Source organism: Equus caballus, chromosome X (genome assembly GCF_041296265.1).
Source record: "Equus caballus isolate H_3958 breed thoroughbred chromosome X, TB-T2T, whole genome shotgun sequence".
NCBI classification, from domain to species: domain Eukaryota; kingdom Metazoa; phylum Chordata; class Mammalia; order Perissodactyla; family Equidae; genus Equus; species Equus caballus.
In genome coordinates, this window is record NC_091715.1 from 78,211,182 (window position 1) to 78,226,274 (window position 15,093).

Here is a 15,093-nt window from a genome sequence, read left to right on the forward strand (position 1 = left end):
TAGTAGTGGTGGGCAGTTTTAAAAAAAAGATACTGAGCTGTGACAAGAATGACTACTTATATACAATCAGTTGGGTATTTAGTTAGATAACCTAATTGGAAGAAAACCATCACTAATAAAAAATTATGAACTTAATTCGCCTAGACCTTAAAGATTTATTTTTTTAATATCCATTTAAGTAAAAGCCAGCAAAACTTCAAAATCTTTGAACCTACATGAATACAGGAGAATAGCAATCTTCCTATTCTTCTCACAGCACTCAGGTGGCAAATTCATTAAAGTTTGGAAACTAGTGATTAACAATTCATCACTTCTATTTCAATGTTAATCATGTGAGTGAGATAAACCATTTTTTATCATAGTTATTACTAAGTATACTACAAGCATTTTAATTTGGTTAAAGCGTTACAATTCATACTTCCTCAGTATAAAAGACTGAGTTCCATACATACTTAAGTGACACTTTCTGCCTTGATTACAGGTAACAACAATTATCCCTCACAATAAAACTAAGAGTAGAATTCTAACTATTGAATTTACTAGTGTTTCTTCCTAGCTTTGTTTAGACATTGTAGTCTTTCTCTAATATAATTTGGCACAAGATGTGTGAAAGCTATGGTACTAGAAGTTCTAAAAGGTTTCAATATAATGTTTTAACTGTAAAATTGCTCTGCAATATAGATTATGTAAAGGGTAATGAGCTTCAGTATACTTAATTTCTATATTATAGAAAAAAAGTAGGTGAGCAATGACACCTTTCCTTTGAGCCTTCTATTATTAAAGAATTATAGACCTCTTTTTCCTCTATTCCATCCACATAAGCCAAGCTAATAAAGCCTTTCTTCCTCCAGAAAGGCTTCCTTAACATGTGGCAGACTGAAAAGAGTACTAGACTGAAAATCAGTTCCAGTTATCCCACTCATTAGTGTGTGACCATGGACAAGATAAATTCTACACACATTGTTTTATCTATCTGCAAAACGATGGACCAGATGCCTTCCATCTCTAAAAATCTACGGCTTGTGAATACATGAACGAAAGACTGTTCTATTAAAAGCAACTTGAAGCCAAAATGGAAAAGAACTATTTATGCAAAACCTGATAATTTATTTCAAATCTACAGTCATTTACAATAGGGCAATATTTATCTTTATACAATGGACAAAAAAAGTTTATGGTGCAAATTAATGCAAGGTACACTTGAAGAAAAGATTAAATCGCTTATGAAAAACTATTCAATTAAAGTATTTATTATGCTAGGTGTGACAGGAAATGCAAAAATGAAGATGACATTTAAAGCTCCCTGTGTGGAAAGGATAAAAAGGTGCACACATGAATATATGACAAAGGAGAATGTGATAAGTGCTCTAATAAAATACATACAATGTAGTAAAGGAAATACAGTAGGGGAAAAGTAGCTGCCCCTTTTAAAGGAGGAAAAGGAAGAAGCCTTAAATAATTGTCCCATAAGAACTTCTACTAGGCAATTCTCTGCTGACCAAGGGTATAGGTACTTGAGATAGTAACATTTTATTTATTTAAAATATTCTAAAATTTAGATAGAACAGCCTTCTAATTAATCAGGTATTGTTGTGTTTATTTTTAAGATGGAGCGACACCATGAAATTTTCATTACTTTCCTCTTCTACTTTTTCTTTGTTCACCAGATTCTTCTTCTAGCCTCCCCTGTCTTAAAAAATAGAAGCAGCAAGGCCAGTGTTCTGAAAGTTTAGGATTTGGAGGTGAGGAGCTGGCTGAAACAATTGTAGCAATAAGTCACACAAAGCTAACATGACTTCCACCATCACCCCCATCCCCACCATCATTTAAGTGAATGAGCAAAGTCTAGGAACTCCGCATGGACAGGAGGCAAGCAGAATTATCTTCTATACGCTTCTGGTGATGGTACTCACCAATAACAAGAAAAGCATCTAAAATGGAAAAGTAGCTTGTAAGGAACTAAAATGAAGTAAAACAATTGTCATGAGATGACAGCGAATGACACAGTTCTCACGACTAGAGGGTACTAGTTTAAGGGGTTATGGAAAACTGAACAATAGTTTACCTTCACCACTCATTTAAAACAGACCAAAAAAATCGAACTGTTAAAATGTACAGGAGATAGTTTTTAAAACGTTCACATAGCTCTTCTGCTCAGTAATCTGACACCATTTTCAGAAAAGTTTCGAAGACAAGCTAAAGTAACTTAATCCGTAAAAGGGGAATACATGAAAGACCTTGTGAAATATTTCAACAATATCCCCCCATATCTTTCCTATATTAATTTCTCCAGAATAGCAGACTAAAAGAGGAGAAGAGAATAAAACTGAACTTTAATATGCATTATTCCTTAAGCACTAGACAGACCCAAACATAAAACACATAACATAGAAAAACAAAAATCTAAGCACAATTGGCATATCTATTTCAGCATTATATTCACTGTTGCCAGTTATTTTTTTAAAGGAATGCAAGAGGATCAGATGTATAGCTTTAAACATCAGAATTGTTCCTTGGGAAAATGTATTTTCTGACTCACAAACTGCCTATCTAGAAAGTACATATCTTTAATGAATAAAACTAGTTGTTTCAACCATTTTACAAGGGGAAATCTGGCAAATCGTAAATAAACCAAATTGAATAGAAATGGAATTTTGGAGTTGGAAGGAACCAAAGGGAGAATTTAATCCCCAAATTTTACAGATGAGAAAATTGAGGCAGTTACTTAATAGATCAAAACCCAGCACTCAGTTCTCCTGGCTTCCAATCAGCTACTCCTTCTACTACACCTCACGGCACTCTTCTGTTATGGCTAAGATCCAAACAGAATTCCTTCTTCATTTTTCTAATGTTTAAAAGGGAATGACATTGACAGTAGACCATTATCTTACACCGTACATAAAAATTAACTCAAAATCGATTAAAGACTTGAATGCAAGACCTGAAACTCTAAATCTGCTAGAAGAAAATACAGGCAGTACACTCTTTGACATCAGTTGTAGCAGTATCTTTTCGAATACCATGTCTACTCAGGCAAGGAAAATAAAAAATAAACAAATGGGACTACATCAGATTAAAAAGCTTCTGCAAAGCAAAGGAAACCATCAACAAAATGAAAAGACAGTCCACCAACTGGGAGAAAATATTTGGCAATCATCTATCTGACAAGGGGTTAATTTCCAAAATATATAAATAACTCATTCAACTTAACAACAAAAACATGAACAACCCAATCAAAAAATGGGCAGAGGATATGAACAAATATTTTTCCAAAGAAGGTATACAGATGGCTAACAGGCACATGAAAAGATGTTCAACATCACTAATTATTAGGGAAATGCAAATCAAAACTACAATGAGATATCACCTCACACCTGTCAGAATGGCTATAATTAACAAGACAAGAAACAACAAGCGTTGCAGAGGATGTGGAGAAAAGGGAACCCTCATACACTGCTGGTGAGAAGGCTAACTGGTGGAGCCACGATGGAAAACATTATGGAGATTTCTCACAAAATTAAAAATAGAACTGCCATATGATCCTGCTATTCCACTGCTGGGCATTCATCCAAAGAACATGAAATCAATAATTCAAAAAGATATATGCACCCCTATGTTCATCACAGCATTATTCATAATAGCCAAGGCATGGAAGCAATTCAAGTGCCCATTAATGGATGAATGGATAAAGAAGAGGTGGATAAAGAATACTGCTCAGCCATAAAAAAGACAAAATTGTGCCATTTGCAACATAATAGATAGACCTTCTGGGCATTATGCTAAGTGAACTAAGACAAAGACAAATATTGTATGATTTCACTCATATGCGGAAGACCAACAAACACATAGATAAGGAGAACAGATTAGCAATTACCAGAGGAAAAGGGGGTAGAGGGAGGGTGAAAGGGGTAAAGGGGCACATGTGTATGGTGATGGATAAAAACTAGACTATTGGTGGTGAACACGATGCAACCTAGCCAGAAACTGAAACATAATAATGTACACCTGAAATTTATGCAATGTTAAAAGTTAATATGACCTCAATAAAATGTTTTAAATAATGACAATCAAATCCCTGATTTATTTATTCTACAATCAGGATATGAGATTTATTCCATAATATGCCCTACAGATTAGCTAGTATTCTTGAGACGATTAGGTTTTATAATTAGCAGATATTAAATATAAGCAATTCTTTTTGCCTTAAAATGTTTTCTACTTCAAATTGAAGCTTAAAAACTTCAGGGTCCTATAAGACACATGCTGACAACTTTTAGGTTTTTGCTTTAAAACTTAAAATTTGTAAATATAAATGTAATAGTTAGTAGTCAAGACTTGATCATTTTTCACCCTAAAATAAGTAAGGCCAGTTATTCTGAAACTGCACTGTCTAATACAGCAGCCACTAGCCATATATGGCTATTAAGTACTTTTAAGATGTGGGTAGTCCAAATTCAGATGAGCTGTAAGCATAAACTATATACCAGATTTTGCAGTTTTAGTATGAAAACAGAATGTAAAATATCTCCTTAATTTTTTATATTGATTAGATGTTGAAATAAAATATTTTTGAAATATCAGGTTAAATAAAATACATTACTAAAATTAATTTCACCTGTTTCTTTTTGTTCTTTAATGTGGCTACTAGAAATTTTAAAATTACATATGTAGCTTGCATTATATTTCTATTGGATAGCTCTAAGCCATCAATAATAAATATCTAGGTGCTACTGATAAAAAGTTCCTATATTTTCTAAAGAATAAGTTAACATTATAAAAATTGCCTACATAATCACTAGTGAATGTCTGGGCTAAAGAAGAAATGATGTATAAAAATACACTAAATGCAGAAATCAACTTTAGTTGGTTTTAAATATGTATTTTTTTTCCAGCAGATTTACATCTTTAGTTTTGGTTGACAGTGAAACTAGTTTATATTCCATGAACACATATTAACTGATAAGAGAGGAATGTGGCTCAGAAGCATGGCAGAATAAAAAGCTAGACTTTATCTTATTAAACCCACACATACGTGTGATTTAACTTAAAAACAAATAGTGACACACAATATCATCATGCATTCTGCAAATACAGACTAAGCTAAACTTAAAGATGTCAGCAATTTAACGTGAAGGCAACAAAACAAAACATTTATAAGTTATACCTTTGCTCCATCTGAAATACTGTCCCAGTTTCCACCACTCAAAGAGAACTTTCCATTGCCTATACGCAGCAGTATCTCCTCAGGAGTGTCATTGGGGCCATTAGCAAATGGAGTGTAGCTATTAATAAAATAGATTTTAATAGACACGAGGGCCTAACATACATATTAAATCTAACTGAAAGTGATGACTATGAAACTACATGCAAATATTTGCTACAGAAAATTAAGAATATCATCTAATATTTCCCTTCACTGTTCATATCAAATTTTATATTTCAAACAATGAAATTAATCCTAATGAATTATTTAGTTAAATGAAGAGTCTTGGCTACATCAATAGTTTTGTATTTGATCTGTTAATCAATATAAAACAAAGGTGGCTTTTCATGTAAAGTTACAATCTTAAAATCAGACCAGAACAAAACACACAAATTTTGTATTCTCCCAAGCATAAGATAGCAAACCAAATATTCTTACTAAAAGAAATTGTTAATTTTACATATCTGTAAGTATTTATCATGTTGGTTCAAATTTATTAATTAGCATTTTATCAACATTATCACTGGAAACAGGTTAAGAATATTTTTAATTAATGTCTATGAAAAATAATTAGTCAAATATATCAATATCACAAAAAACCTCTATAACCATTAAAATTATTATCTGGATCAAAATTCATGGACAGGAAGACAAATATATTGTATAAAATTAAAGTAGTTTAAAAACATAATTATAGAATGACAAAAAGTGATCAGTTTTGTACCATTTTAACAGACGGAATTGAAAACTGAAAATGGTATTCAAATTTGGGACTGGAAAGACTTAAGGTTAAAAACTATGAGGAAGATATTTTAATGTATTAATGTCTTAATTCCCTCATGTAACAATTCAGTTGAGATAACACTAAACACATACACAATCAAGTTTTCTTTAGTCATAAAAGTAAATATTTGAAAGCCTTAGCAATCTAGAAATGGTATCCCATGGTATGAAACCAAAAGTGCTGACTGCTGTTTATATGTAAACTTTAGCTACCCTTAACTTTAGCACTTGCTGTGGTCTGTAACTAAACATTTTGCATACATTTACAATATATCTAAAAGAAGGTGTAATACATAATTATCACCAAGCCAATAAATAATTTAGTCACCATTTTCATAACATATTTATAAAGCTCCTGTTATGTCAGGTATATGTCAATTATACTAATGCCTTCTTTAAAAGTTACACCTAAGTACATTATAATTATAATTATTCAAATTCCACTCTATGTATTAGACTTTGCTAAACCTAGCCTTCTTCTATAACCACAAATTTTTACGCCTAAATAAAAGTGCTACTCATTATCAAGGGTAAAACAGCACTTGTATTATCTGTAAATTACCAACATTAACATAATCCAATTATTACTTTTTTTTTTATATTTCTTTATTCTTTTAACGGGAGGCAGCAGTACATGTTTCTGTAGTTCAGTATTCTGTTACTATGTAGATTTGTTATAAAGTTTCATCTTACAACATCTGTATTGCCAGGAGAGCCAGAATTCAAGTTATTTTTACTCTAAATTAATGTAATATGAATAAGTTCAGTGGGCAAGTACCTGTTGAAACACGAAATGATTTTATACTCAAGTAAATATTTTCAAAAACGGATACACTCAATGTAAAATATCAAAATAAAAATATATTCTTTATCTTTAAAAGTTTTAGTTCCAGTTGAAAACTCGTTCAATTATATATCTGAATAGTGCCTCATTAAACAGTGTACTTTATGGTTTTTAATCTGTCCTCTTTCTAGATAAAAATATAGAGGTAAAATTCAAATAATGATGTGAATTATTTTGAGTATATAAGTTTCTTACCCAGCCAACATCGTGTAAAAAAGTACTCCCAGACTCCAAATATCACAAGCAGCATCATAGCCCTGTTGCATAAGAACCTGAGAAAGAAATACTCATTATCTGGCATTACTCAGTACAAACTCAGTTTTCTCATCCAAAAAAAAGTTGTTGTGCTTCTAATAATCTCACAAATGTTCACAATTTAAAAACTTAGATCATCTTAATCTTTTCAAAACCAGATTCACTTAATGTTAAAGGCAACGTCTTCTACAATTAGCAAGCACTGAATAAATGGCTATTAATAAGGTGATTAAGTAACATGGGCCATACAAAAAAGAACCTTATAAGATATGATCCCTGATCTCAATGAACTTTCACTCCTCCTTTTAGGAAAACCAGACACAGACATCAAAATTTAAGATTCATATGTACACAGAATTTAACATATACTACACACAGTACTGTCTTTTAATCCTGACACTGCCTCTATGAGGTAGATATTATTATTTCCATTTTGAAGATGAAGAAACTGAGGCAAATGTTAAGTAATTTGCCCAATATCACAACTAGTTAAGTAGTGGAGCAGCTATTCTTACTCTGGAGCCTGTGCTCTTAATATCTATGATAACTGCCTCCTTACTATAGAAGAGATGGTAAGATAATACATGGTCTTATGAAAGCAAGATGAATTTATATTTTACATACAAGGCTTATGTCTTGAAAAGATCAGTGTATTTCTGGATCGCAAATACACATTTGGTAAATTCTGAATGGTTTCATTAATTTTTCATACAATAATTTAGGCAGTTTTTTTCTTTGAGGGCCAGTATTAATAAAAATCAAATAATATATTTATTATTATATTTCATGTGAATTTTCTCTATGAAGTTAACAGAGTTTGTTAGAAAAATAAAGAGATGAAATGTGGCCCTTTTTTTTCATTTAGAAAAACAAGCCCACTGTTAAAGCCTTTAGTCATAGAAACAAAATAGAAACATTATTAAAGCTTTAACACTGGGGATTTAACCACCAACTGGACACTTCATTTAGAAAAGGCTAAATATATTAATGTTAGGCTCTGAGAATTGCCAGACATGAATAATGAGTATCTAACACATTTAAGTTTTAAATAAAACTTAAAATTCAAGATTAATGTTTTTTCCCTAGTCAAGGTGTTATTTACAAGCACACGCATATGTGCAAACTTGAAAAGGGAAGAGGCTATCAAAATACCTATATAACTGGCTTACATAATAACACAAGTAAGAACTACAAAAACCTTAATAAATTATGAGGAGCTAAACCACTCACATCATGGTAAACCTAAGTTGGCATCCTCCAGTAAAACACAAAACTCTCCTGTTTTTATCCTCTTATCTCTTTCCTTTACTCATCATCTCTTACAGTTCTGGGCATCACCACATTTTTCCCAGTTATCTTAGGACAGTATTTTTAAAGCTTCCCAGATGACCCAATGCACAGCCAAGGTTGAGGGACTGCTTAGGAACCAGTTGGACAGGTGAGGGTTAAGCAGTGAGTCAGCTACAGGTATTTCATACTCCCATATCCTTCCTAGCTAATGAGAAAAAGGGCACAGAAGGTGTCATATTGCTTAATCTAATTAGGACCAACCATGAAAATTTTGTTTTAGGTTTACCACACACTTAGACCCATTTTGTATAGGTAAAGAAGAGGCAGTCCACTTTTGTTCTAGAGCAGGTCTCAATGCCCCATAATAGCAAGAATAAATAGCCATAAAAAAATAAGGTAAGGTGGTGGGAAGAATGAAAGAGTACAGTGAAGAAGGTGTGTTTCATACCTTCTTACTTGCATCGAGTTAACTATAAAGAAGATAGAAGTCAGGGTTAAAGTAGTTAATGCCATTAGCTTCTCTCATTTGGCTTCTCAAATTGGCAAAAAGTAACATACATAGAGATTCTCATTCCCTTTGTTGTAAAGTTCAAATCAATTCATATTTGAAGCAAAACATATGACAGCCCAGAGCCAGATCAAAGTAGGGTAATTTCACAATTACTTTATAAAGAGCTGAAGGCACAGGATCCACCCAATTTATTCTAAGTTCCTTTAATTCAGGATAATTCTAAGACCTCAGTAGGCATTAAATATCACTTGAATAACATAATGGATTTGCTTTTATAAAAGAATAAGATATTTTTGTAGATAAATTAATTTTTGTGACATAGGCATACTAGAAAAGCACATGCAACTAAGCAAATCTTAAGAGGTTGATCAAACTGACGCAAACCAAAAAAGCGAATGAATATTCCTTCCTTATTAAGCTGAAATTGTACTAACTAGTTTATCCCTTAGCAAACAAGGACTCTTTATGCAGTGTGATAAAATAATGAATTTATACCCCCATAAATGCTATTATTTATTCAAATATCTGCATGGATACTTGAATCTTTCTGATTCTAGTTTAAAAGATAAGGCATTTCATACACTTTATTTACTAATTTTTGGAAGGTCTGAAATTTTAGAAAAAAGTCTTAGCCAAAACCTATGTTTCATTCACAACAATTTACAAATATTCATTGATTGCTAGTAGAGGCTTTGGCACTTGATAATAAAACTTTTCAAAGTATTTTGAAAATACAAACACTAGCCAAAGGTAGTTCAAGCACTAGTTCCAGAGAAGTGGTCTCCACATGCCCACCTGAAAACCTTCACTATTAGAATGGTGAGACTGTCTTACCACAATGGAAGACTGTTAGAATAAAAAGCATCAATGGGCTGTATTCTACTCCGTGGATTTGCATTCATGTAAAAATGTTTACCTAACCATTAATCTAAACATAGATATATTGCATATTTTTCACTTTAATGTCCGCTTTTGAGATGTTCATTTGTAACACATTGACCCCTAACCCTTTTCCAGTGAGAAGTTTCCATCATACCAAGGGGTCCAGGTCCACAAATTAAGTCGGTATTAAGAATTTGGGCATTAAAATGGTTATTCTATACTTTTATGTCATGTCTACTACATAAATATGTTTGAATATTTATGATGACTATATATCCTATATTTAACAGAAGAGTCCTAATCTCAAATATTTTGTCCTCCTATCCTATAAAACCATTGACATGTCGTAGAAAGGTTAATTTTTTTATGTCTAAGTTATATCTTTTACACCTGTGGGAAGTACGATAACTCCTTCTTGGATCATGCATGCACTCCAATTTTTATTTGGGGAAATATAGTTTCTATATATTGTAATGTGATAAAAACTTGTATATTCATTATTCTATGAATTTACTTAAAATATAGATTAAAGCACATTCTCTGGATATGTACATAATTTCTTATAGGGCAAATCTCTTACCATAAAAACACTGTAAAGCAGGTGTTATGTTTCCTCCTCAACATCAACATCTTAAAGGAAGATTTAATAAATTTTAAAAGGGAATTTCTCATTATTAGAAAGTTATTTTTCTATTTTCTACATTTCTATTTTCATTATTAGAAATATTTTTCTAATAGCTACATTAAAATACAAATTTGCTGATATTTAAATACAAATGGCTTATGTTATCTCTGATGTGAAATATTATCCTGAAAGGGCTAGTATTTGACACAAAAATAAAAATCAGAAAAAAAGCACATGAGATAGGAATTCATCCTCAAATTATTTCAGTCTTCTTCCCTGACTTGGAAAATTCAATTTTTCAAACCTGAGCATTTTTGTGTATTTTAATTTGTGTTGAACATATGATAAATGATACAGATTAGCATTATTCATAACATATAATAACAATTCCTCACTTACAAACAAAACCTACAAAGAATCTACATGGTCAAGACCATCCCTGATTCATTTTTTATCAACCATACTTTCACTGCTGTGGGAGATGCTACTATCAAAGCTCCCATCCCTATTATCAGAACTGTCTGTGAGAGCTTGCCGAATGTGAAACTTGTACCCCTTAACTTCCCCAGTCTTACCTTTCCTGACTCCTCCCTCTAAGTTCTATGTATGAGTGTTATTTGCCAAGAAAAACCCTGCTGCTTATAAAAACCCCTGTGAAGCTGTTCTTTCCAGGAATTAGAAGATCTTAAAGACAATCAGGGATGGCATTGCCCTCCTATGTTATGTATAATGCTAAACAGCATAAATTACTTCATGTTCAGCACAAACAGAAATATCTGAAAATCTATCCTGACTTTGTGACTAAGTGAATGCTGGATCTTGAGAAAGTTAATTAAGTACTTTGAGCCTGAGTTTCTTCATTTAAAATATTTAATATGTTGAAGGTGGAGTTATCTCTACTCTCCCTCCCAGTTCTAGAAAGGTATGATTCTGAAACTAGCACATAACCCAACAGAACAGAATAGTCTGATCACTACATTCAGGATGGTTTCAGATGCTAGTTACCAGTCTGAATATCTATATTAGGGGTTACCAGAATTCACTGATTTAAAGAGCTTTATAGTTGGGAAAGGACAAGATGACTTAGCTTTTACCTACCTACCATAACATATACATGACATCATATGCATTCAACTAAAGGAAAAGAATGAAGGCAAAAACTGAAGTTTTAAAAAATACCTCAGGTGCTACAAAGTTTGCAGTGTAGCATGGAGTTAAGAGAAGTCCATTTTCTCCTCGAAGTTGTTTTGCAAACCCAAAATCACAGATCCTAATGGAGTCTGCATTGGCTGATTCATCCATGTATAAAATATTACTAGGTTTAAGATCACGATGAACAACCTTGAACATAAAAGAAAAAAGAGCATTACATTTCTTTCTTTCTTTTTTTTTTTTGAGGAAGATTGGCCCTGAGCTAATGTCTGTGCCAATCTTCCTCTATTTTGTATGGGGGATGCAGCCATAGCATGGCTTAATGAGTGGTGCATAGGTCCGCACCCAGGATCCAAACCTGCGAACCCTGGGCTGCTGAAGTGGAGCATGCAAAATTAACCACTACGCCACTGGGCCAGCCCCAGCATTACATTTCTTCAGGTAACTAAATATCTGCGAAATGAAACATTTTAAGTTAATATATTTCCATGAAAAAGAACTTTCTCACTCATCAAATTTTGAAAATGACACTTTCTCCAACCTAATAGCCTTGGCAGCCTGAAGTACACAGAGGAAATTATCTCTATCAGATAGATGATCCAGTTTCTACTCAAGTCACCAGTTTTGTTAACTACTTCCAAATTCAAAGTATCAAAACTCAATTCTCAGTTCCACTTCTGGATATCATGGACTAAGACCCTACTCAACATGTCTCTCTCCACAGTAAACAACTATAAAAATCTGAACATAATATCAACTACCTGAAGGTACTGGAGAGTGAACAGAAGCAGGCAGACTCTGGTGGGGAGCACACACTTGGATGATGGAGGGAACACAGGGAACTTTATGAGTCGGTTCCCATATCTATAACTTTTACCCTAGCATTATGTGCAGTCGCTATGGCACACAGTGGTGGTGAAGACACATGTGGAAAAGCCCACAACCTTTCTGGCCTGGAGGATGAGAAAAGAGATTCTGGGAAACCGAGAATGCTGAGTGGAGGAATGCTGTAAGGGAAAGAGCCAGAACTGATCCCTGCATCAAAAATGTGTAGAAGAGGCTCAAAATAGTTTATACAAAGACAAAAGATATAAACAGAGACCAGAGCTGCTGCCCAAAAAGCAGAGTTTTCAGTGCAAACCATGCCAAGAAAACTATCCAATAAAACAAAAAAACAATAATAATCATTGGAGAAAAATAACAGAATACAAAAAAATCTCCATAACCTAATATTCAAATGTGCAGCATACAATCCAAAGTTATCTGATATACAAAGAACCAAGAAAACTGAACAGTTTTAAGAAAAAAGAAAAATCAATCAATCCTGATTCCAAGATGAACCACACTGGACCTAACAGACAAGGATTCTAAAGTGGCTATTATTATATGTCACATGATAGAAGTGCTAGCAAATGCTACACTGGTAATCATATTGCAGTATATAAAGACATCAAATCAACATGCTGCACATCTTAAACTTACACAATGTAATATGTCAATCATATCTCAATAAAAATGTACTATTCAAAATTCACAATACTAAATAAACATAAAATAAATTCAAAAAATATAGTGGCTATTATAACTATCCTCAATGAAGTAAAACAAAACATACTTTCAATGCATGAAACTCTCAGCAGAAAAATAGAAACAATGAATAAGAACCAAATGAAATGCTAGAAATGGAAAATATTCTAAATTTCTCTATATGATGATTTCCTCCTGACACTATCCACTTCATTTAATCTAGTCCTATCTTTAATCAGCAGTTTACCACACTGAAAGCTCTTTAAAGACAAGGGCCAAGTCTTACTCATGTTTGAATCTGCAACACCTTTTACAATGCCTGGCATGTAGAAATGCTCAATATATGTCACCAATTTATTTAATTGATGTAAGAACCTGATTGTTTCTAAATAACAAAGAAAAGATGCTTATTATTTTCCTCTTCTCAAAAATTCTGGTTGCCCTTTAGAGTGTTGATAAAGATGATCAAGAAATTAAATTATAATAGAAGTACTCCTTTAGCACTATACAGTTTATAGTTCAAAATACTGAAAATATATTCTATTAAACCACACACAAAACTGAGTATTAGCTTATTTTTTTAATTATAAAAGGGGCCCATGTAGAATTTTCACTGAGCCAGTTCTCAATTGTCCATTATTTTATTGTTTATACCTATGTGGGCACATATCCATTGTTACAACTGATTCAAACTTAAATTTTTAAGTTATTTGAGACTCTATTTCCTTGCATACCTATATATAATAAAAGTTGACCTTTTTTTGGTAACTTAATTCATTTGCTTTCTTTGTGAAGAGACAGGAAGCCAAATAACAGGCCTGCCCCTCCACTACAAATTTTAATATATTAATACTTCAAATGTTTAGAATTCAAATTTCTTACTGTATTTGGGGCAGGGGTTGGCAAGGGCCAAGATATACAGCCCTCTTACTGTCAGTATTTAATATGTTAGATATAGTATAATTTGAATAATATTCACAGCATGTGCTTGAATAATTCTATGTGTCACTTTTAAGCTTGATCGGGTTTAATAATTTCAAAGTCAAGGTTAGATACATTTATATAATTGAAAACACTTTTAAAACTAATATGCTATTATATCAGGGCCAACAGGTGTAGTGAGGAGAATTAATAAAGCATTACTTAATTTCCTAAATCTATAAACTTCACTACATTATGAGTTTTATTAGGATTTCTCCTACAAAAATATATGTGATAAGAAAAGTAATTCATTTAGGTGGCATCTCCTATACATAATTTTATGAAGCTATAAGCCCAAGAATTGAAGGGAAGAATATAACTACAACTTACTCCTTGACAATGAAGATAGTCAACTGTCTTAGTTATTACAAACAGTACATCACTAGCTTCCCGTTCTGAGAAACATTTTTGCTTGAGAATACGGTCAAGTAGCTCTCCTCCTTTCATCAAGTCCGTAACAAGGTAAACATATCTACCATCATCATAAACCTAAAAAAGAACATATTTTTAAAATGTTATTTTTTAAAACTACAATTCTGAAATGCTTAAATTTTATTTACTTAGTTTTTTTAGTAAACCTCTAGTGTTAAATAAAGACATTATTCATTTACTATTAATATAATATAGGCTGTACTGAAGATTAAACTAGATAAACAAGTTCCTACACAGTCCTGTGAGATCATGTTAAATATAATTTTAACGTTTGAAGTTGTATGTTATACTTTATCAAAGGAAAGTGGATATAAATGGAAAAATAGAACTCTGTACCTCTCAAATGGCATCTATCTCATTTTTTACTGTATTATAGCCACTTCTCTTTCCTACTAATAGTAAGCTTCCTTCTGGCAGGAAATGCATTATTTGTTTTTTAATATACTCCCCACAGTCCATTATCTGACATGGTGTCTTAACTATCTGTTGAATTCAAATACTATACCGGAGAATAAATACGAAAAAAATGTATACCCTTTCACTCCAGCATGTGAGATATATAGATATAGATATAGATAAACTACTGTTTAAAGACTGTGAATCAAAAT

General features: G+C 32.4%; 1 protein-coding gene across 14 annotated transcripts in view; it reads right to left on the minus strand.

Moving 5' to 3' along the window:
• The window catches only part of RPS6KA6 (ribosomal protein S6 kinase A6), a 169,953-nt gene that overhangs the window by 25,537 nt on the left and 129,323 nt on the right, over positions 1–15,093 (minus strand). For all 14 annotated transcript variants that reach the window (XM_070258662.1, XM_070258659.1, XM_070258660.1 and 11 more), the window contains 4 exons: positions 14,384–14,542; positions 11,573–11,734; positions 7,026–7,102; positions 5,165–5,282 (listed from right to left, as the gene is read on the minus strand). In XM_070258662.1, coding sequence (XP_070114763.1) covers positions 5,165–5,282; positions 7,026–7,102; positions 11,573–11,734; positions 14,384–14,542 — 516 coding nt within the window. The remainder of the gene's footprint in view (positions 1–5,164; positions 5,283–7,025; positions 7,103–11,572; positions 11,735–14,383; positions 14,543–15,093) is intronic.